The following is a 21,240-nucleotide window of genomic DNA, read 5'->3' as shown; positions in this document are numbered from 1 at the left end:
TCCAAATGTATGCACCTTCAGTGGGTATCCTCTCACTCACAGAAACACAGAATGGTTTGGGTTGGAAGGGACCTCAAAGCCCATTAAGTCCCAGAGAGTTTACACGACTTGAGATGCTACCTTTCTCACGGTTCTCATTCGTCACTGCGTTTTCTTTCCTGCAGTGGGAACACAACCTACCAGACTGTCAAGCAACTCACCACTTGAGTCAGTGGTTAAACACGCCTGAGAGAGAGGAGCTGGCAATCTCCTCCGTTTCTAGGTGATTCGGTAAGATCTGTGCTCATGCTGGTAGGCAGACAAATCTCCTCGCTCTGACACAGAGGAAAAAGAGAACCAGGCACCGAGAAGCCTTTCAGTTCCACAGGTCTGCAAGACAAACTCAGCAAGTTTGGTTGGCTCCCTCAGATTTATTAGATATTACTTACAAGATTTGTGTGCTACTGCTGCCTGTCCTGTGATGGTTTATATTTGATATATAACAATATATAATATGTAATATATACAATGATATATATTATAAATCTATAATACATAGTTATCTATAATAGATATTATAGATTTTATTATATATTATAGATATAGTACATAGATATATCATAGAATCATAGAATCACCAGGTTGGAAGACACCCACCGGATCATGGAGTCCAACCATTCCCATCAATCACTAACCCGTGTCCCTCAGCACCTTGTCCACCCGCCCCTTAAACCCCTCCAGGGAAGGTGACTCAACCACCTCCCTGGGTTTATAAACGCCCTTCCAGTGCCCAATGTCCCTTTCTGTGAAAAAAATTTTCCTAATGTTCAGCCTAAATCTTCCAATCTTAATTCCAAATACTCCTTTGTTGCTTTTTCCCCTTCTAACATCTGAAGATGGTACCTTCTCCTACTTTTGCAATGTCTTTCTTTTAAGACTGATTTATGGCAGCAATTTTCTTCCATCTGCATATCCCTGAAAATTTGGGACCCAGCAGGAGAGCACAGGCTTATTCTAAAAATAAGGTGGCTTCACCAAAAATGAAGAACGGCCCCGATGAGCGATGAGCGCATCACACAGAGCACAACAGGGACCTATGGAACACGGCAGCCCTGCAGGATTCTAGACCCATTTTTATCCTTAGCATACAGATAAAAGACCACTCTTAGTTTTTAAATCTCTAAAGGATGAAACAAAATTCACCTTGGATTAAAGTAAATACCATGTATGAGAAGAGATACACAGTAGGTTACTCTATGGGAATCCTTTTTCTTATTCTGATCTTTCTGTGGGTTCCTCTTAAATTAATGAATCATAACTGCTTTTAACATTTGTGCTATTAACTTACTGGATCAGCATTGAGGAATTCATAACTTCCTTTGGGAAAGTAGAAAAAAGGTGATCCACCAGGATCCACATAGAGGCTTTAGGAGTTGTAGAAGCTGGTTTGGGGTTTTTGCGTACGTTCTATGAGTAAAGCAGAAATAATGATCCAGACAGATTTTTAAACACCACCACCTAGGTACTGATAATAAAGTCAACATAGAAGTGCTAATCTAAAAGCTATTAATACAACTTACTTTTTTAATGGAACTGGAACGTAAACTCCATTTGTAGGTTTAACTACGAATACGGGAAAAAGAGATTTAGAGTAAGTGCATAATAATAATATAATTATATCATCCCACAGGGACGGAGGGAAGAGTGAAGACAGGAAGCGAGGAGAGCCCAGACCACGCTGCTCTGTTTCTACTTACTCTACAAGCGCCGGGCAGACCCAGATGGTATTTCTGACAGTTATTACTAAAGAACCTTATTCCTTTGGCAACAACTGGATTCTCCAGCTGAGCTGTGACATCGCTGCAATCTGCATTTCCTGGTCCCTTCGGTCAGAAGGACCAGCTGCAAGGAAAGAAGCAGGCGTTCACGTTAGTCCAACCACAGGTAAGCAGCTCAGGTGTGTTACCACAGGAGATGATACAAAGCTGCAGGATCATGGTCTTTGTATCCCGAAAGTTTCCTTCCTTCCTGTTCCTTTTTATTCATTCCATAGTACTCCTCCAATTTTTAACTTTCCATCGTCTAAGCAAGCCAGCCCTTTTGATCTGCTCTGCAAACCTTCTGTGTTTCCCAGCCTTCCCGCCTCCAGGGAACTGCAAAAGGGTTCAGTGAGGAAAATAACTCAGCTCCGGGAAGAGAAAAGAGGCAGAAAGACCTGAGAAGCCTCAGTGCAGCAACAGGCTCCTCCACAGCTCTGTGTTGGAACTGCAAAGTAAACAGGGAATCACAGAGCATCTCCCTTCCATCTCAAAGCAGCGAGCGATACCGGCTGCTTCACTTTGCAAAAGCAGTGAACACACTTCCATGTTGATGGTCTCTGGGGCCATCAGCCACTCTCGCTCCCTGGAGAAACAGGTGACACTACTTTGTTACACAGAGAAATGGGAGGATTGACCTTAGACCTCTTCGATACAAACCTTAACTGCTCACTTTGCCTTTATAAACTGTATTTTTTGTGTGTTGTACTGACCTAAATACTTCAATGTTTGGTTTACAAACATGTCAAGGGAAAACTGATTTTGCCCTTGCCCTACATTTCCCCTTCTCTCCCCAGTTTAGCATCTCTAATATTACAGAAACTATTTTTCCACATAAAATATTTTGGTCATTTGCTGGAATTCATGGGCTTCACATCCTACTGCTTAAACAGCCAGTATTGAACCAATGCATTTATACTAAATAAACGTTTTGCTATTAAAAAAACATTTAAAATCCTCCTGCTTTGATTAATGTTTGTAAGGCTATTTTTAAAAAGATAAAAACACTCGTTGACAAGGAAAAATGCTGTTGCAACAGTTTATAATTTACAAAATAGAGAAAAACTCACCTCTTCTGACATTCATTTTCATTCCCCTGCCTTTTGTTCCATCAGACTATTCCCTCTGCACACCTGCTCTCTATCTCCATTTGTCTGATTAATTATCCTCACTTCTTCTCTACAGGCTTTGACAAGTTCCTCTGCCTTCTCCAGCTTCATCCCCATGTTTTACCTTGTGTGGCTGAAACCCCCATCCAGCTTCATCCCCATGTTTTACCTTGTGTGGCTGAAACCCCCATCCTAGATGTACTGGCTCTTCAAAATGAAGTAACACAGAAGCTACCAATAAACAGTCTTAAATAAATTAACGATAAACAGAAAAACATGTTGGCTACACACCAGTTATTGGAGCATTTATAAACTAAGCAGTTTTCAGAGCAGCAGCTGGCCAAGGGGTTTAGGTTTCCATGTGTTAATGTCCAGCCATACTCTAACAGGCCTTTATGACAGCATTCTACAGATTATTTCCCTTAGATAACACAGCTAGGAATTATCATAGAATCATAGAGTGGTTTAGGTTGGAAGGGACCTCCAAGCCCATCCAGTCCCACCCCTGCCATGGGCAGGGACACCTCCCACTGGATCAGGGGCTCCAAGCCCCATCCAGCCTGGCCTTGAACCCCTCCAAGGATTGGGCAGCCACCACTGCTGCTCTGGGCAGCCTGGGCCAGGGCCTCCCCACCCTCACAGGAAAACATTTCTTCCTGATATGTTATCTAAATGTTCACCAAGCTGTCTCTGAGTGGTCCTTGATAGGTTAGAGTAGAGAGGGCCAAGGCGGTCTGGCACTGAAAGTGCCTCTGTGACATTCAGCCTTGCGTTCATGTTCCTTCTCTGCCCCAAATTCATGTAACCTTTCCAAGTCATTCAGTATCTCTGAAATCAGAGTTGTCTCACCATTCTACCTTCTCCATTCCATAAGACTGGTCAAGGCTTGAGCGCAATTATGGGCTGGGCAACTCAGAAAAAGCACAGAGAGCATCTTTGGCAGCACAGAGAGGCAGAGACAGAGCAGGTATCACACATCTGTGTGAGGAACATCTCTTTATCAAAGAGGCAGAGAGGACAAGGCAGGAAAGTACTTAAAACTAATTTTGCACAAAGACTTTTACAAGCAATTGCAGTGTCTTTTCCTTCCCGCAGATCCAAATCAACCTCCACTTCTTAAATGCCCGTATGATTCTTTCGCCCTGGGGGGTTTGGCTATCTTTAAAACCGATCCCTGCTTCACATTAACAGAGAATCAAATCACATGTGCAGGTACGGTGAGATGTGGGTGTCCTGTCAGAAAGATTTGGCCTCACATGTCCCACCTCCAGTTATTCCTCTTTTTCCCCCTCCAAGCATGTTATTACTGCCTCTGAGTCATTTCATTAATCCGGAGAGGAGGCTAGAAAACAAGTGAATAAATACCCTGCTTCACAGCCTTCCGCCTGCACTGTTTACTGCTCTGCTAATGAATGAAGAGCTCAAAACCAGAATTATCCTAACTGGGGATGTTCAAAGGGCCATTATCTCCTCTCTGTCAATAGCTGCTGGTCTGTGGTGATGACACGACATGGTCAGAGGGTGATCTCGAGCGTCCACTCCCAATGACAGCGCAAACAGGACAGAAAGTGCAGGAAAACAGTGGAAAGGAACTTAGATGTGAGTTAAAATGAAGAGCATGGGAGTCTGTGCACACCCTTCTTATTAAAGAAACATTTTAAAGGGTGTGAGAAACATGGAAGAGCTGTGATGCCAGACACAAGAGCCACCTCCAGCAGCACAAGGTGAGATCTCTTATACGCACTGCGCTGGAGCTCAGCACATGTTCCCAGCCCCACAGTTCACCCTGAGCGCATGGATCGGGCTCAGCGTTTATCATGAACGTGGCAGGCAGCCTGCCTGAAACGTCCTACTGCCCCTGAGCTGTCAGGGTGAGCCTATCTCTAGTGACATGAATAAAGATAGAGGATGAAGGACTAAATGAGAAACAAATTACCGTCGCCTCAGTTTTGCCCTCCGATGCAGGAATTACTGGAATTCAAAGTCTAACTTGTGCCATCAAGGGTTTTACTCTCCCTTGCAGTCCTACAGCTGCAGAGACAGACACAGCTGAACCAACGCTCAGGGCAGCCCACGCTTCGTCCCAACACCTTTTGGATTCACAGAACCAACGTTTTCTGGCCTCTCTCAAAAGTATACACAGAGTTAAACCTTATGACTATTACTTCCAACACCATAAGGTGTTTAATAAGTCCCTTTCAACTTTCAAGGTCAGGATTTTTGCAGTTTCTTAATAAAGCCACTATCGAATGCCCACAGAGATTATTTAAATAACCTTCAGATTACTACAAATGATTTTCAAAATATAGGATGACACTATGTCTGCTTCTGCGCTTTCTATACCTCTTTCCCTTTTGTTGCTACATACGCTCAGATTTTGGAATTTAGTCTAACATTTACACTTCTGCACTCCGGTGCACGGCTAAGCAGGCTCCTCTCTGATCTGCTTTCAAAGAGAATCTATTAATTTCTATATCAAGGAGGGCTGATGTTCAACCCCTGAGCTAAACATACAGTCCAAAGGAACATGAAATTCAACACTTGGCCAGTCCCTCATTATTTCTTTCCCTTCTTCCACTGTGTAATGGGACAGAACCTTGTACACGGCTCCATCATGCGAGTGCTGTATTTCTGCTTTGGAGACAACTGGTCGCATGAGGTGCTGTCCCTGCCAGTCGTCACACAGAGGCGCCTGCCTAAAATGTGTTCAAGCACTTGTGGAAACTGCTGTGCCCTTCCAGATGAGAACATGTTGTCCATGCTGCCTGGGCTGAACAGAAAGCCTGGACATCACTGCCGGGCAGATGAGATGCTCAGGAATGGTTCAGTAGAGGACAGGGACAGGTGGACTCGATGATCTCAAACGTCTTTTCCAACCAAATGATTCTATGATTCTGATTAAGAGAATTTTGAATTAGATTTCTCCTTTCACATATGCAGCAGTTAACTCTAATCAAGCAAGCTCAAGGTTTTCATGTGCCTGGATTGGACTAATTAAATCCTTCCACATTATTACTTCAACACATGCAGTCACACAGCACAGAAATATCAACTTTCTTTTTAATAAATAGGAACTTTCTTTTTAAATTGTCAATGGAAATAATTGCCTGAAGTTGGGAACAAACCCTGCTCCAAAGGCAAACACACGATCTCAGGAAAAGTTTTTCTTAAAAGAAATGCTTTAAAATGAATTTGCTTAGTACAGATTACCACCATCATTTAGGTTTCACACAGAAATGAAACAACATTTTATATTAGACCGAAGCTATGAGAAGAAGGCTTGATGCGTATGTTTGCGTGAATGTATGATTGTAGATGTGCTACGAAACCAAACAACAGTAACAAACTAAAGTAATCACTTATTATTACTGAGCTCCTGTTAGCCAGGCACAGGGTTATTGTAAGCTGAGATGACAGAACCTTCAAGCAATAGCACCAGCTGCCTTATGACACAGAGCCGTGTACTTCTGGAACTACTTATGCTTCCTAGACAGTTGTTCCAGGCTCCTCGAGAACCAGCTCAGAACCTAACTGTGTGCAGAATGACAAATTAATGGAGAAAACATGTGATAGTTCTATGAGTGCCAGCCAAGGCTGGAGCTGGATGCAGAGAACCTATTACGAAACAAGGAGGCAGACTCAGCTGAGTCACTTTAAATCAGGAAACTCAATTCCATCCTACTCCTCAGATTTTAAATATCCTACAGCAAAAACTGCAATAGGAATTTTTCTTTTTATATTTAGAGAAGAACCTGCAATACTGCAGTCAAGTCTCTCTGAAGGAAGTACTCATGACTTTCAAAAATCAATCATCAATTGAACAAAATTAATGAGAAGAAAATCAAAAGATTTAAATGGAAGAGAATCAGACCATCTCTGCTCTAAGCAGTTATTTCTCAGCAAGGCAATGCGCAATCAGCACCGAGAGATTCTGGAATAACAGTTCCATGACCCAGGACAGTGGCATGACGCTTTCCAGAGCTGGAGAACAAGCCTTGTGAGAGGCAGCTGAGGGACCTGGGGTTGTTTAGTCTGGAGGAGGCTGAGGGGAGATCTTATCACTGTCTACAACTGTCTCTGTTGGTGGTGAGGTGGGTGCTGGGCTCTTCTCTCAAGTGACAGGTGACAGGATGAGAGGGAATGGTCTTAAGTTGCACCAGGGCAGGTTCAGATTGGACATCAAGAAAATTTTCCTCACTGAAAGGGTTCTCAGGCCCTGGCAGAGGCTGCCCAGGGCCGTGGTGGGGTCCCCATCCCTGGGAAGATTTAAAAGCCAGGCAGATGAAGTGCTCAGGGATGGTTCAGGAGTGGACAGGGATGGTTGGACTCAATGATCTCTAAGGTCTTTTCCAACCAAGTGATTCTATGATTCTATAAGTATCTGTCTTTAGGGAAACACAATTACTTCCAAACTCAGGGACTGCTCTAGGTTGGGGCAGCAGTTAATATCCTAACCAGAATTTCCTTCATCATTCCTCAAGTCGTAGCATTCTTATTTTAAAAACCCCTTAGTCCTCCTCCCCCACCAGCACTTCTCCTCTAACACATTCCATTCTAATTTTAGACTTTTGAGAAGTTTCTTTCCAGATCAGCCCACTCTTTTTCGCATTTAAATAATTTTCAGGTTTTTTTTTAAAGAGCTCAGCTTTAGCAGGTGTTTCAGTAGCTAAGCAATAAGAAAGCTCTTGAGAACAGCTTCCATGTTTCCCAAACGGATCAGCATGGAAGTTTTAGGAGAACAATATTAGGCAAAATAACTATGCCAGTTAATTTCAGAACTAGAATACAACTCCTAAGACAGAAAAAGACAAGACATGCTCCCAAAAAGGAGCACTTCTGTGTGCTGTTAACAAAGAAGGTGCAGTAAGAAACAGTTGTTACACTAGCAATGCCAGTAATTAACTCGAATGCGGTAAAATTCAACAGAAATAAATTTAGAAGCTTAACATGGAAGAAAATGATGTAACTCTTCATTTTTTTGAATTATTCAGCTTCATTGCAGCCCCAGGACCAAGAATGCTAAATGGTTTGCAAGCACACACCAAGTAAGTCCCTTTCAGCAGCTAACAGTGGAAAAAACCCAGCCCACGGCCATAGCGTCATGGAATGGTTTGGTTTGGGTTGAAAGGGACCTTAAAGCTCATCCAGTTCCAACTCCTGCCACGAGCAGGGACACCTCCCACTGTCAAAGCCACAGGGACCTTACCAGTCACACAGCTAAAACATCTTTATCATTGGACCTTGAAGCAGAATTGAAGTAAGGTCAAGATACTCGAACACTATCTTCAAGCACCATCCATCCCCAGATTAAAGACAGGCTGGCCCTTCCTGTCACCTCCAGCTATTTGGAAGCTGAATTTTTTCTCTTTTTTGCTCCTGGAAGCTAAAAATGCTACAGTGCATCTCAGTGATTGCTTCTTTTCGCAGTCTCAGCTAGCATGAGGAGACCCACTGACGATGAAGGAGATCCACCCAATGGTGCCTTTATGCAGTTGGAGCAGACCTACGAGATCTTGGCACCTGGTAGATTCACAGGCAGGAAACTTTGAAATACATTTAATACTAGGCATCACTTACAGGTTTCCCAATAGAGATGTTCATCTACAGCCACAGGGCTACCTTCCCTATTTCCCTAGAGTGCAGGACCACCCGCTCCTGCTCCAGTGGTGAGACAGACCAATCCACAGCTGGATCTACCCTTCTTTGTCTCTACAGTGGTAGCACTTGCAGTAAAAAAGTAAGTTGGAGTAGAATACATCAGACATTTCTTATCCTACTCTTCAACAGGGCATCTCATTCCCCATCTCTACTCCCTCTGCTCTGTTAAATTCTTCTAACCGCACACACTAAAAAAACAACTGTAGTTTAAAGCTACATTTAATATTCAAAAAGCATTTTCTTACTCAGTACAAAGATTTCAGGGAAACATTTCTTCAGTAAATATTATTATCTAGGATTGCTCTAACCTCAATTTTCCAGGTGTTAGATGTGTTTAAACTTGTACCTGAAGTAAACTTGCTTGTAAGCTTGGACGAATTTTTTAACAATATCTTTCTTTGAGGTTTTGAGTATGTGTTCTCTGTCTTCGAGGTTTGCTTCCTTGTCTTCATCTTGTTTGGGCTCTCTGAAAGGGAATTAGGTCAGCTCATGCTCCCCCATGGCAGCTCCACTGCCGAGAGCAGCCAGGCGAAGGGGAAATAGTGGAACCTAGGAGAAAGACAACTCTGGTGTTTCCACAAAAACCCCTCCAAAACAGGTACTGTGGGAGAAAGGAGTTCTCCCACATGGAAAATCATCCCCTGTCCATTTTCACTCCCTTTCTCTGCGGTTGTTTAGTGAGCGTCAAAGGGCTGGGGCGCATCCTCAAGGACAAATTTTCCTCCCTTAAGCACAGCAAAGCCGGCTCCAGCCTTAAGCTGAGCATACAAACTTATCAAAGCAGCTGGGCACAGATTAACACCCTTTCCCTAACTTTAACCCAGGTTTAGAACAGCACAAGTGCTTCAGATGACGTGCAAGTAATTAAAAGCTTCAGTTCTCTCCTCCTCACTAAATCTTCCCTTTCTCAAAAGCGCCTTTGTCTGAACCATGGGTGAAGTGAAGTCTGAAGTGAAAAGAGGACGGGAAATCAGCTCAAACAGAGTCTGAGGCATTCTCATTATCCCTCATGTCAGCAGCAGTTGCCTAATTGGGCCTCCTGACTCCGGGCAGTGAAGTGTTAAGGGAAAAGCAACCCCAGGACTGCACGCTGGGCCCTGACAAACAGCAACACACACAAGCAGAGCAAGAGCTTACCAGAAATGTTAGTTTTTAACTGCACCACGTCAAAAAAAAGGTTGATCACACGGCACGTGGTCAAAGAGGCGCGGGAGCACGCAGCACAGGCTCGGGCAAGGAGGATTCTGCTGCTACACTTGTGCGTGGACGGAGAGGGCGGATGGAGAGAGCGGATGGAGAGAGCGCGTGTGAGTCAGCGAGAGGAGAGCGTGTGTGCAAGAGCAGAACGGTGCGGAGAGACAAGGGGAGGCAGCGGCCCATAAGCGATCGCTGTGAAAGGGAGTGGGGGTGGGGAATGGTGCACGGCTCTTTTTTAGCCTCTGCTGTAAAATACAAATAGACCTTTTAATCTATGTGCTCCTTTGAGCATTTCTGTATTGCCCATTCATGTCTTCTTTCCCTTCCCGGCTCTTTACCTCCTCTATATGGCTGATGAATATGCAAATGCATAACCAGCCCTATAATAGCCCGTCCTTTCTCAAACCAGCCCATAAAACTGGATCCGAAGCAGCGGGTTCTAAAGAGACTATTGTACTGTACGGCTGGAGAGAGAGAGGCAAGGCTCGGCCACTGCCACCCCAGAGGCCTTTATGGCGCTCTGAGCGCATCGCAGAGGCGGCGGCCAGGAAATCAGCTCTCCTGCAAACCACATCGGGAATCTCATCCCAAACTCCTACAGGGGCACCACATGTGCTACCCACAGGCTGTGGCAAAAGCAGGACCAGAACACGGAGCCCGGGATGCCAGTGGGCAGGGGCTCAGGAGATGCTGGATCCCAGCACCTCTGATGGGGAGCACGGGGATGCAGCTGGGCACGCGGCGTCGGGCGGCGCTGCAGAGCCAGCCAGCCAGACGGACAAATGGACACCCTGGGCACCCCCTGCCCCAGGCAAGCACACGGACACTGCCTGGGCAGCCCCTGCCCTGCATGGCTGGGGCTGGACAGACATGCAGACACTGCCCAGGCATCCCCACTGCCCAGTGGGGCCAGCCGGACACACAGACACTGCTAAGTAGGGGACAGCCAGCAGCCTCAGCCCCAGCATAGTCCCACACCCCCACTGGACTCAGTCCGGGAGAGCCACCCCAGCAGGACGCTGCACATCACATAAACAGTCTGGGGGTCCATATGCCGCATGCCAGCGGCTCCCCAGCTCCCAAGGAGCTCCTTTCTTGCATAAAAAACGCAATCCCTCTGTACGATACTTGCACACGCTTCCGTGCCTGCATTCCTCAGGATCCCACCGGGCCTTACGGCATTCCTGGAGGTTGTCACTGCAGGGCAGAAGGCAAGAAGTGTTAGTCAAATTGTAACAACACGGCTTTGTCCTGCCACACAGATCCAGAGCTGAAGATGCTGTGCCCACGTGCATCAGCTCCATCCCTCCAGCTTCCAAACTGCAGTACGGCAAAGAGCAGGATCCCATGGGAAGGAATCTGGTCCAGCTGTGCCTGACAGAACCTCATGGAAAACTGCTTGGGAACAGAGAGGTGTCCTCAGGCTCCAGACGGAAGCACAGACATGGGTTGCAACAGTTTCGCCACTGCTGTCCCCAAGGCAGCCAGGACATCACCATGACACCCACAGGTCACTGCATTAACGGGGGCAGCATGAGCATGTGTCACCCTGATGAGGCACCAGAGATGGGAAGGTAGGAGCAATGTACATAGCACCCTCAAAAATTTGCATGAAGGGACAGAAACCGGGACCTGGCTCCAATCCCAACCACTGCACCCTGAACATATCACAACTCTTCATTCCTTGTATCACAGAATCACAGAACGGTTTGGGCTGGAAGGGACCTCAAAGCCCAACCAGTTCCACCCCTGCCGTGGGCAAGGACACCTCCCACTGGATCAGGTTGATTCAAAGCCCCGTCCAACTTGGCCTTGAACCCCTCCAGGGATGGGGCATTTACAGGTAGGGAATAATACCTGCATATTTCATAGGAGTAATAGGATAAAATAAATATATACAGGACATACTATAATCATAGAGATACCCAGACATACACAAAACAATTTTAAAACACATCTTTGCAGAGACTGATATTTAAAACCAAACCTTTGTAACCTTAAAAAGTGCTTTAAGTTGGGTAGCTTTTGAATGTGGGCATCATCAAACACTTTCCTTCTCCCTTTTCCCATCACCGCCAGCACAGACGGACCTCGCAAAGCAATGCAAACTCTGGAACATCTCCACACAAGCAGGGATGACAGGAGGAAGGAATGTTGTCACACAATTTATTAAAATCAGTTTATAAAACCCTAGGACCAGTTCACAAAGAAGAACGGAGGTGTCACCCAGCCCTCTGAAGATGGGCACAGGGCTTCCCAGACAAAGTTCAAAGCCTCGAGGTGATCTTTGTTGGTGAAAACAAGACCTACATGGCAGTCAGATTTGGCAATTCAGACCCTCTCTGGAGCCTTGTTTTCCTTTTTGGCTTCTTCCAAACCTATTAACACACCAGTCTGTGGGCCGACCACAAAGCAACTTCTGCCTGCACCACTGGAAGCACATCATTTTCATCCTAGACCCTGATAATACTTTCACAAATATTTGCTTCACCTCAACTAAAAAAAACCCAAAACACAGTGAGAGGAAAAAGGTTGATCACGAAGTAAAACGAATGAGCAAACCAAAGCCAGGACCCCATAAAGCAAGAATTGGAATAGGAAAAAAACAATGGGTGGATGTACTTATAAGTGAATCTCCGTTGGGTAGCGAAAATCTTTGGATCCAGAAGCACTGTCAAAACACTGCAAATAAAGGAGCATCCTCCTCCTGCCTGACCCCAGGAAACAAACCAACCCCAGCAGCCCAAAATCTGACCAGTACACCTTAGGGACAGGATTTGGTTACCAAAATGATGCTGGCAGGCACCGGGGTCCAATCAGAGAACGTGCATTTGCCACTTCTTCCCAGATTTCAGGAGTCTCTCTTCCAGAGCAGTTTCTTGTACACGATTGCACGTCCGGCCGCACGCCCTAGAGGTTGTGGATCCAAGAGGAACAGCAATATTCTCTGCAGGATACTTTCAACTAATTAAATCCTTATTATAACTCTTCACATAAGGTACCATTTAAATTAAAAATATCGAGAGAGAGGGATCAGACAGTGGCACAGACACAACACGATGGGTACATCGTTATCAAATGAAAACCTGTGACAAACTCAACTCTTCATGAGACTATATGAAGATTTTAGGAAAACAGAAATGTCTGGATGCTTTTTCCTGTAAGAGGAATAACTGTTTACAGTTTGGGTGATATTCTGTAATTATAGGAAGTAAGTTTGGAAATATTATTACCAATTCTAACATGAAATGTGGCCCAGATGTGTTCCTAATAGAACTGCACCCATGCCACTTGTATAGAGAGCAGTGAGTGACATTGCCCCCTCCTCGCAGGGCAGCTTCTCCATGGTCTCGTTGCCCTTGTGGTACAGTTTATGTTGATCATACTGATTTATAATTGTTCCTTTGCATTTTTACCCTCCACCCACATGTCCGCAGCTTCCCTCCTCATTGGTTATTGCACCCCGGAGCTGCAGAAGAGGTGCCTGCCTGCTTCTGCTTCTTACGGCGTTTGTTCAGGAGGCGGTTGTTGGATGTTTTCAAGTCTTTGATTTTCACCTGATCATAGTCCACCCTCATGGTAGCCAAAGCGCTGGTCATCTCCTCCTGAAACAAAGAAATCAATTCATGGAAAGCCCAGAGGCAGAGAGCTCTCAGCCACCCCTCGCTACTGCCACGAGATGAGAAAGGAACCCTCTGTCACACTGCAGCCAGTTATCGCTGAGCTCTTCCTGCTGCACTGGACTATGACTAAAGGCTTCGTTCTGCTCGTGGACTCATCCAGGAGGAACTAGTCACAGTGTTTCACATGTGAGCGCACGGGACCGCGCTCCGCTGGCTGAATCCCATCATGTCCCCATGCCCAGCATTTCTCTCTGGTCTTCACCAGCTACTGAGCCCTGGCTGCTTATACCTCAGTCTCAGTGCTGCTCCCCTCGCTCCGTTACCAAACGCAGGCAGCAAGCCACCGGAAAAGCCCACACCAAGTTGTTTGTGCTTCAAATTCACACACCTTCTTAGTTCGAATTAATATTTAAGAGCAGGTAAATTTTAAACTTTTTAATAAGGCTGTGAGCAAAAATCTGCTTAAGCAAATGAGCGTCTGGGCATTTAGTTCAGGAAAGGAAAACTGATTAAATACTACAGGAATGCTGGTGGCCCAAGGGAAAACCTCTGGGACCTACACAAAGCACAGCATAAGTAGTTCTCAGGAACGTGGAAAAGAAGAATGCTAAGTGAAAATATCTGAGCTCTCTGACTCAAGAGGCCAATGCTGCCTCGGTCCTATGAAATTTCACTATAATTTCAAAGTTCAGCAACTGAGACTGCACATCAGTGGCCGAAATAAAACCAGTAATCAGTGACATACACCACAAGCACCTTGCAGTTACCAAAATGCCAAGCATTGTAAATGCAAAACTTTCAGAATTAAGTGTAAAGGCGTGCCAGCCTGATAAAGGCCAGCAGGAAAGAGTTAAAGCTTGCAAACGACTTTCAGCCCGCCCTACAGTTCCTCTTTGCAGGAAGAATTCAACTGTCATCAGCACAAACAGTAGGTGAGGCACCTGGCTACCTTAAGAGACAGAAACACTTTTATCTCCGCCTGCCAAATGTCACAACAAGACAAGGCTCAGGTTATTTAATGTTGTTTTACAGCAGAAGAATGGAGTTGAAAACCAGAATATGCAGCCCAGCTCTCCCACCATGTCCCCCTCCCTTTTCATCATATTCTTCACTTCACTACAATGAACTTCAAGCTCCCTCAACCTCGACCCTTCCCCTCTGCAGTTACACGCAGGGGTTCAGCAGGTAGCATCAACAGTAACTTTGATCATGAACATCATCTCTGTTGATACCTGGCACAGTCATAAGGCTGTCAGATGAAGCTCAGACAGCGTTCTTTTTTAAAGAGTTATCATACACCCTACTGTTCAAACCAGGACTGTTTGTGCCTCCTCTGTTTAAACTGGTTGTATTCAAAATAGCCCTAATTTCCAAGGAAATAAGCACATGCAGAGAGACAGCCCAGTAAATCTCTTAGCTGACTTGACTTCAGGAAATCTGAACTATGATTGACTCACTTTAACTTCATCCCAGTGGTCTTTATCCTCTTGCAGGACCCGTGCGGTATGAAGAGGAGTTGGTGGCACCGCCATTGACCTCTGAGAAAAGAGAAAAATACCAGAAGTGTTCTGCAACACCACATTTGGGAAGAGAGTCCTTGCTTTCCTATCTGTATGGAGGGCATAAAACATTATCTAACGTCCTTTGGTGGCCCTTATTATTCATGCTTCCAATCACTCCAGAAGCTAATCCACGTGTGTGGTAGGAAAGAACTACAGTCCCCACATGAACGTCTTTGAAGAACAAAAGGAGAGATTAATCAGTGCTGAGTTCCTTTCCCTGTGCTCCCCTCCAGTCCAACCAGTGATCCTGTGTTGGATTTTTTTTATGTACATTTTAGATTTTAACTATCATTTCACTATTCATTAGCCAATGGTTTAAAGTGGTTAATGTGACCTTTATCATTTAGGATTTGTTGTAAGAGAAGGAAGACAGAGGAGAGAGAAACCCCCTCCTCCACTGCTCGTGTGAGGCACCTCCCCATGCACATTCCCACTTCAGGATTTAGGAGAAGAGAAGGAAGAAGACAGACATTCACCATGAGGGTCTTTCCCTCTCTCTCCTTCTGCCTCAAGGGAACAATAGTTTCAGCAGATCAAATGCTGATCTGCCATTCCTAGAGCGTTCTTCCAGGAGCAAGATCCTAGCACAGCTCTCTGGCACGGCAGTGGCTATAGACCTTGTCTCTAATTTCCTCCTTTTTAATTGGTTATATGCATATTTCAAGCAATTTGTGTCGCTGTAGGTGGACTCTTCCTTAGCTATTAGGCACTTGTTCTGTGAACCACGTCACCTGCTGACTTCTGGAATACCTCCTCCTTGGGCCTTCTAAAAGCTGCAGGTATTTATTCTGATCAGTGACTACATTTTTAGTTGATTAAGACATGGAAACATCGTCTACTTTCTGTTCCAGTTCTGCAGAGCCTTCATAACCCTAATTTCTCAGCTTTTGCAACTCTAAATGAAGACATCTATCTGCTTCATCAGTTCTATGTGATTCTAATTTCAGACCTTCAAATAGTCAGCAGAGAAATGCTGACTATTAGTTTCTGCCCCTTCTTCTGAGGATCAGCACAGATGGAGAAAGCACCAGGACAGAACATGGCCTTCTACAACTGATTCTGTTCCCAGATGAGAATTTTTGGGCAGCAAGAACAAGACCAGTGCGTCCTCTTAGGCACAAATGTGAGAAGAATAATCTGTTATTTTAAGCGACACCTGCAGAGCAGAGATGGTATCCTGAAACTGAGCCTGAGAACTCCTGGGATTCTTGTCTCTTCTTTGAAATAATCACCACTGTATTATTAGAGTCTCTTTTTTGCCTTTTCCCCCAAAAAGTATTTTTTAAGGAAAAGTGAATTCAATCAAGTCATAGAATGAAACCTGAACTGGGACCATTAATAGCTCTGAGTACCACCCCATCTGGCAATCTCTTACAGGGCACGAAGCCAAGACCCTTGCTCCTCCCGCATTTCCAAACTCTGCCAGGAGTGAGAATTCCCTCTAAGCACAGGACCGTGTTCACACTAACCCAGCTCTGCACAACGGTGTCCAAGACCACTCATAATAGCTCTCTAAATCTTGCACGAATGAATTAAGTACATACAGTTTATTTCTCTGTTTTTGAAAAGAGCAACACATGCATCTGCTGCAGCGCAACAGTGGCTGCCTGCTCATCGAGGATGCAGATACGTTCAGCTTTTGCTTCCAAGGACTCTAGCGTGGGTGTTTGTGTCCCCTGTTAACACCGAGAACTGTGGCTCTACAGGCAGATGACCCTCTGCAGAGGGCACAGTAGGCTAATTAAGTTATTAACAGTAATCATCATCCTTCTCCTGCTGTGCTGTGCAGAGCTACACGTAAGTATTGCATGTAAAAATTCATCCTGCTCCCTTGTAAAAGAGATGTGAAACTCACGTTAATCCAAGGGTGATTCATGAACTGAGAAATTGTCATCCTCTCTGTCGGATCTGTCTTCAGTAACTGGCGAATCAATTGTTTGGCTGAAAAACAGGACCAATGTGGCATGATTTAGTCTACTACTGTATCTATTACAACCTCAAGAACACAAAACACGGTGAATGAAGACAGGTAACTCCGAACACCTTCCTTCTGCTGTTACCGTGTTCAGGCCAGTGTGTGTTATTGAGTTTAGAGAGGCAGAACATGAAAACATTCAAAACGAGGGGTAGGAAGGAAAGACAAAGGATCAGGATTCCACCTAACCTGCCTACATCACCAAACCAACTGTTGTGAGAGCATGAACTTGGGACAAAGAGAAACATAGGAACAGAAAGCTGCCAGGTGCTGAAAGACAGTGAGAAGCTTGGTATTATGGGCTGCACGAATGCGTAAGTTTTGAGAAATGATGGAAGAAAAGAACGGGCACAGGCTGTGGGGTAACAGAAGACAATAAATTTCTCTTTGACAAGTAAGAGCCTGCTAAAAGGACAACTAAAAGGACAACGCAGTCAAAGAAAAGGATTGCATCGGCAACCCACAGGTAGAACATCTTCCATGTTCATGTTCAGTAGCCCATGCTGCACACACAACCATGAGATCCAAGGGGGGATTAAAGTGTCACAAGATCACAGCATTATCCAATGATAATTTGATGCTGCTAAACAGCAGATAATAACAGGATGCTAACAATGCCAATATAAAGGGCTGATTAGAAGAAGCTGTGCCCAGAGGCTGCTCACTTTTCTGTCTAATATGATGGGCAGGTAAGACTTCCAGCTTATGAGACTGTCAGAATAAGGGGGAATCAAACCCATCCACCTTTCAGACACTGGTTTGAGCCCATCCAGGTCACAGCTGAACAGCAGCAGCTTCTGGTCGACGACTAATACCAAATAAATTGTTGACCTTGATTTAAGTGGTGGCTGGCAAATTCCCACATCAAAAAAGCTAGCATGAAAACTTCCCATCCAAGGAAGGCAACGACTGAACGAGTACTTAAGACAGTTTGCCTTTCTTCCAACTCAGTTTCCATTGCCGCTGTCCTGGCAGCCTCCTTTCTCAGGATTAAAGACTTTTGTTTCCTTAATCTCGGCATTCACAAACACTAGCTGAATTTTGAAAGAAAGTTTTCAGTAGTCATTTGCTTTCGGTAGTTCTTAGGTTGCTGGCTAGTGTCGGAATTCCCAGTTATTCTCTGTATCACCTTATAAAGAATTAATTCATACAAAAAAGGGAAATAAATCTAAGATGGGGTTTAGAAACAGTCTCTTGTCAGCACTCTACCACTGCACCCCATGCACACACTCATCAGCAGCACTGAGCACTGTTACCTTCCTCTGAGACTTCTGCCCACTCTGGATTGGGAAACCCATATTGTCCCATCCGAATTCTTCTCTTCATCCCTGGAGAAATGGCTTGACCAGTGTTTGAGTAGAATGGGGGAAACCCACACAGGCTGCAAGAGCAGACAAAAGAACTCTTATAACTAGGAAAGCCCATTCACCTCTTAAAAACTCCCCTATAAATTTCTGTTCTCCTGCAGGTTACATGATCCCAATGACTAATTAATTCTAAGTGTAGATTTAATATTCATCAGGCCTCTTCCCAAACACTTACAGAATGTATGTGATGACACCCAACGACCACATGTCACACGATTTGTCATACTTCTCCGGACCAAGGACTTCTGGGGCTGAAGAAGATGAAAACCAGAAATTAACAGAGCACCAGATACATCCTTTCATCACCTTATAAGCAGCAGCACACTTCAACAAATACGGGAGGAATGGAAAAAATGCAGCTCACTGGAAGAACTGGGTAGTGTTTTCTATTGACAAGCTCCTAAGCACATCTAATGTAGCTTTAAAAAGGAGGAATGGAGCTGGCAAAGTGCCCTACTCTTCACCTTAGTGTCTGCTCAAGAGAGTGCTAAGATTACAGAGGAGCAGAAGGAGCTGTAGCTAAATGTGTGCAGGGAGACACTGCGCTGAGCGAGGCAGGAGCATATGTTCTGAAATCAGAACAGAAAGGACCTACTTGAGCTGTGATAAAATTTGATCGGTACCTGGTCAGGATGTGTTTAGCTCCAGCAGCTACAGAGCAATGCATTTTCCTTTGGCCTCCAGAGCATTACATTTTTTCAGTAAGCAATAAAATTATAGAGAGATCCATTTAGAGGGGATTGCTTTCCCCTGGGGCAGGTGAACTGGCAGGGAGCTTGATTTTGTAGGGAAAATTATTCTCTAAACATACGTGCTGGTTTGTAAGAGGGTGTTGAGAAGGGGAATGTCAGCCTGGTTATATACAAGTATAAATTCCTTAACATTTTATCACTAATCCCAGCCTACAAAAATACAGAAAAACGCATCTGAAAAAAGACCGCTACTGTAATTTTCTGCCAGCAATTAACAACAGTATCTTCCAATACAAAAAACTATAAAAACTTACATCGTAGAAAAGAAGTAATTCTTCAAATAAATTAAGCCATTTTTCCTCCAAAGGAATTCCAGCCATCCCATACGGTGAAAGGCTCTGAACCCAGAGACCAAAGGGGACATACTCTAAAATCAGCGCAGAAAGGACACTCTGCTGGCGCAGCCACTACACTCAGCTCTGGCTTTGGACAAAACGCAGGCCAAAATTCAGCTGTGATTAGATCACATTGGTGTTTTATTACTAATTCCTCCCCTTGCCGGCCCTAAGAAGCTTTACAACCGAGGCAATACTCTCCCTGGGGTTGTTATTGCATTGGTTAAGCTAAAGGAAGTTTTGTAAGGAAACATTCAAATAATCATGAAACTGAGTTCAAATGATGGCTGTTATTGCATCATTTGGGGAAAACATCACGATTAATTCAAGTGTAATCAAAAGCAACATGTTCTCTCTCCTTGATCCTCATTTGCGTCCCTTGCTAAGGCTCTTCCCTCTGCAACCAAGGAAGAAAGGAGAGCACTGAGCTATACTGGAAGCAGATGAGGTTTGGGTTGGATGCCAGGTTAAATCTGCAGGCTGCCTCTTTGCGTTACATCCACAACAGAATTCCCATCCATTCCTACAGTCCAGGGCACGCTGCAAGGGGAGGGATAACAGGCAAACACTAAAGAAATGCATCTTGAATTGCTTACCCACATAATAAGGAGTGTAACAGGGGGTCTGCAGCGCGTTTTGTACAGTGGTTTCTTTGGCAAAGCCGAAGTCTGTGAGTTTGAGTACAGTGTCCTTCTCTTTAGACGTGTAAAGCAAGTTTTCAGGCTGTAAGATCATCAGGAGAAAGAATAAACTGAGCAATGAAGAGATCCTCTAAGGAGATAAAAGGTCAGATCCTTCCCCCTTATGTGGATCACCACCAGCATCTGGGTCTTACTTCTCCCACAGCCCCAGCACACCAGCCAGAAAGCTCCCTCCCAGCATGAAGCATTTTCACTCAGACTAAGGATCACCGTCCTTCTCCTGCTTCTGAAGGAGGCTTTGAGGTTTACTTGGGATTTTTTAGGCACATATGATCCTGAAAAGCACTAATAACTGCCTAAAAACTGCCTATAGAAGTATAGCATGCAGCGTAAGTTCACTTCAGGCAGCGTTATTTTCTTGCTAATTAGCTGGATTGCAGTTTGGCAGCACCTCTTTAATTAACCATCTGACTGTCACCAGATTCTTCTGCATTCTGTGCACAACTGGAAGGCGTCAGCACACATGAATATTCTGACCTTCAACTAGTTGGAAACTAGATGTGAACAGATCCCTTCTCACAGTGGCAGAGAAACACTTTGACCACTTGATTGTTCTCCCAGTTCTATTTAAACCACCACTGCCCATTTATTTGTCTGCCTTATGCTCTTTTCTCACTGCCCAGACACCTTTAGGCCTCACCTTGACATCTCTATGGGCAATGTTCATTGAATGCAGATACTGGATGGCTGTTCCGATGTCTCTCATTATCTCCGCGGCCTCTACAAATACAATTTTAGAGAAAGGTCACATTAACATTCCCACTGTAACTCAGGGACATGCTTGGGAATGCTTATGACTTACAAACAGCTTGCTGGAATACAGGGCTAGCGGCAAGACTAGAAAACCTAAAATTAGCCCCACCAGCTGCGTTTTGGCTTTGCAGGCAACCATACCCCCCGATTCCCTGGCTGCTCAGCCCCCGTCCTGAGCAGGCACCGCAACGGAACCGTTCAGACTCAGAGCTTTATATGAGCTTGTAAATTCGTGCTCTCATTTCCTCACCAGAAAAGCAGCAAGAGCAGAGCAGGTACAGAAGCAACATGCAAGACTGAAGAAAGGGGCCTCAACCATGACAGATCCCCCGATTGTCCAGGACACAACCTTGGTTGCCTGAGACAGAATTTCAACTTTCAGCTACTAGTTCAGGGGGAACAGAAGATTTTA

At 44.9% G+C, this 21,240-nt stretch overlaps 1 protein-coding gene across 5 annotated transcripts in view; it reads right to left on the bottom strand.

Moving 5' to 3' along the window:
* Nucleotides 1–11,912: 11,912 nt before the first annotated feature.
* Nucleotides 11,913–21,240, bottom strand: part of MAPKAPK3 (MAPK activated protein kinase 3) — a 96,038-nt gene continuing 86,710 nt past the window's right edge. For all 5 annotated transcript variants that reach the window (XM_069865875.1, XM_069865877.1, XM_069865874.1 and 2 more), the window contains 7 exons: nt 20,716–20,795; nt 19,971–20,097; nt 18,463–18,538; nt 18,177–18,301; nt 16,801–16,886; nt 14,841–14,921; nt 11,913–13,365 (listed from right to left, as the gene is read on the bottom strand). In XM_069865875.1, coding sequence (XP_069721976.1) covers nt 13,207–13,365; nt 14,841–14,921; nt 16,801–16,886; nt 18,177–18,301; nt 18,463–18,538; nt 19,971–20,097; nt 20,716–20,795 — 734 coding nt within the window. In that variant the 3' untranslated portion in view covers nt 11,913–13,206. The remainder of the gene's footprint in view (nt 13,366–14,840; nt 14,922–16,800; nt 16,887–18,176; nt 18,302–18,462; nt 18,539–19,970; nt 20,098–20,715; nt 20,796–21,240) is intronic.

Source organism: Phaenicophaeus curvirostris, chromosome 11 (assembly GCF_032191515.1).
Source record: "Phaenicophaeus curvirostris isolate KB17595 chromosome 11, BPBGC_Pcur_1.0, whole genome shotgun sequence".
NCBI classification, from domain to species: domain Eukaryota; kingdom Metazoa; phylum Chordata; class Aves; order Cuculiformes; family Cuculidae; genus Phaenicophaeus; species Phaenicophaeus curvirostris.
This window is presented reverse-complemented; position numbering and strand designations above follow the sequence as displayed.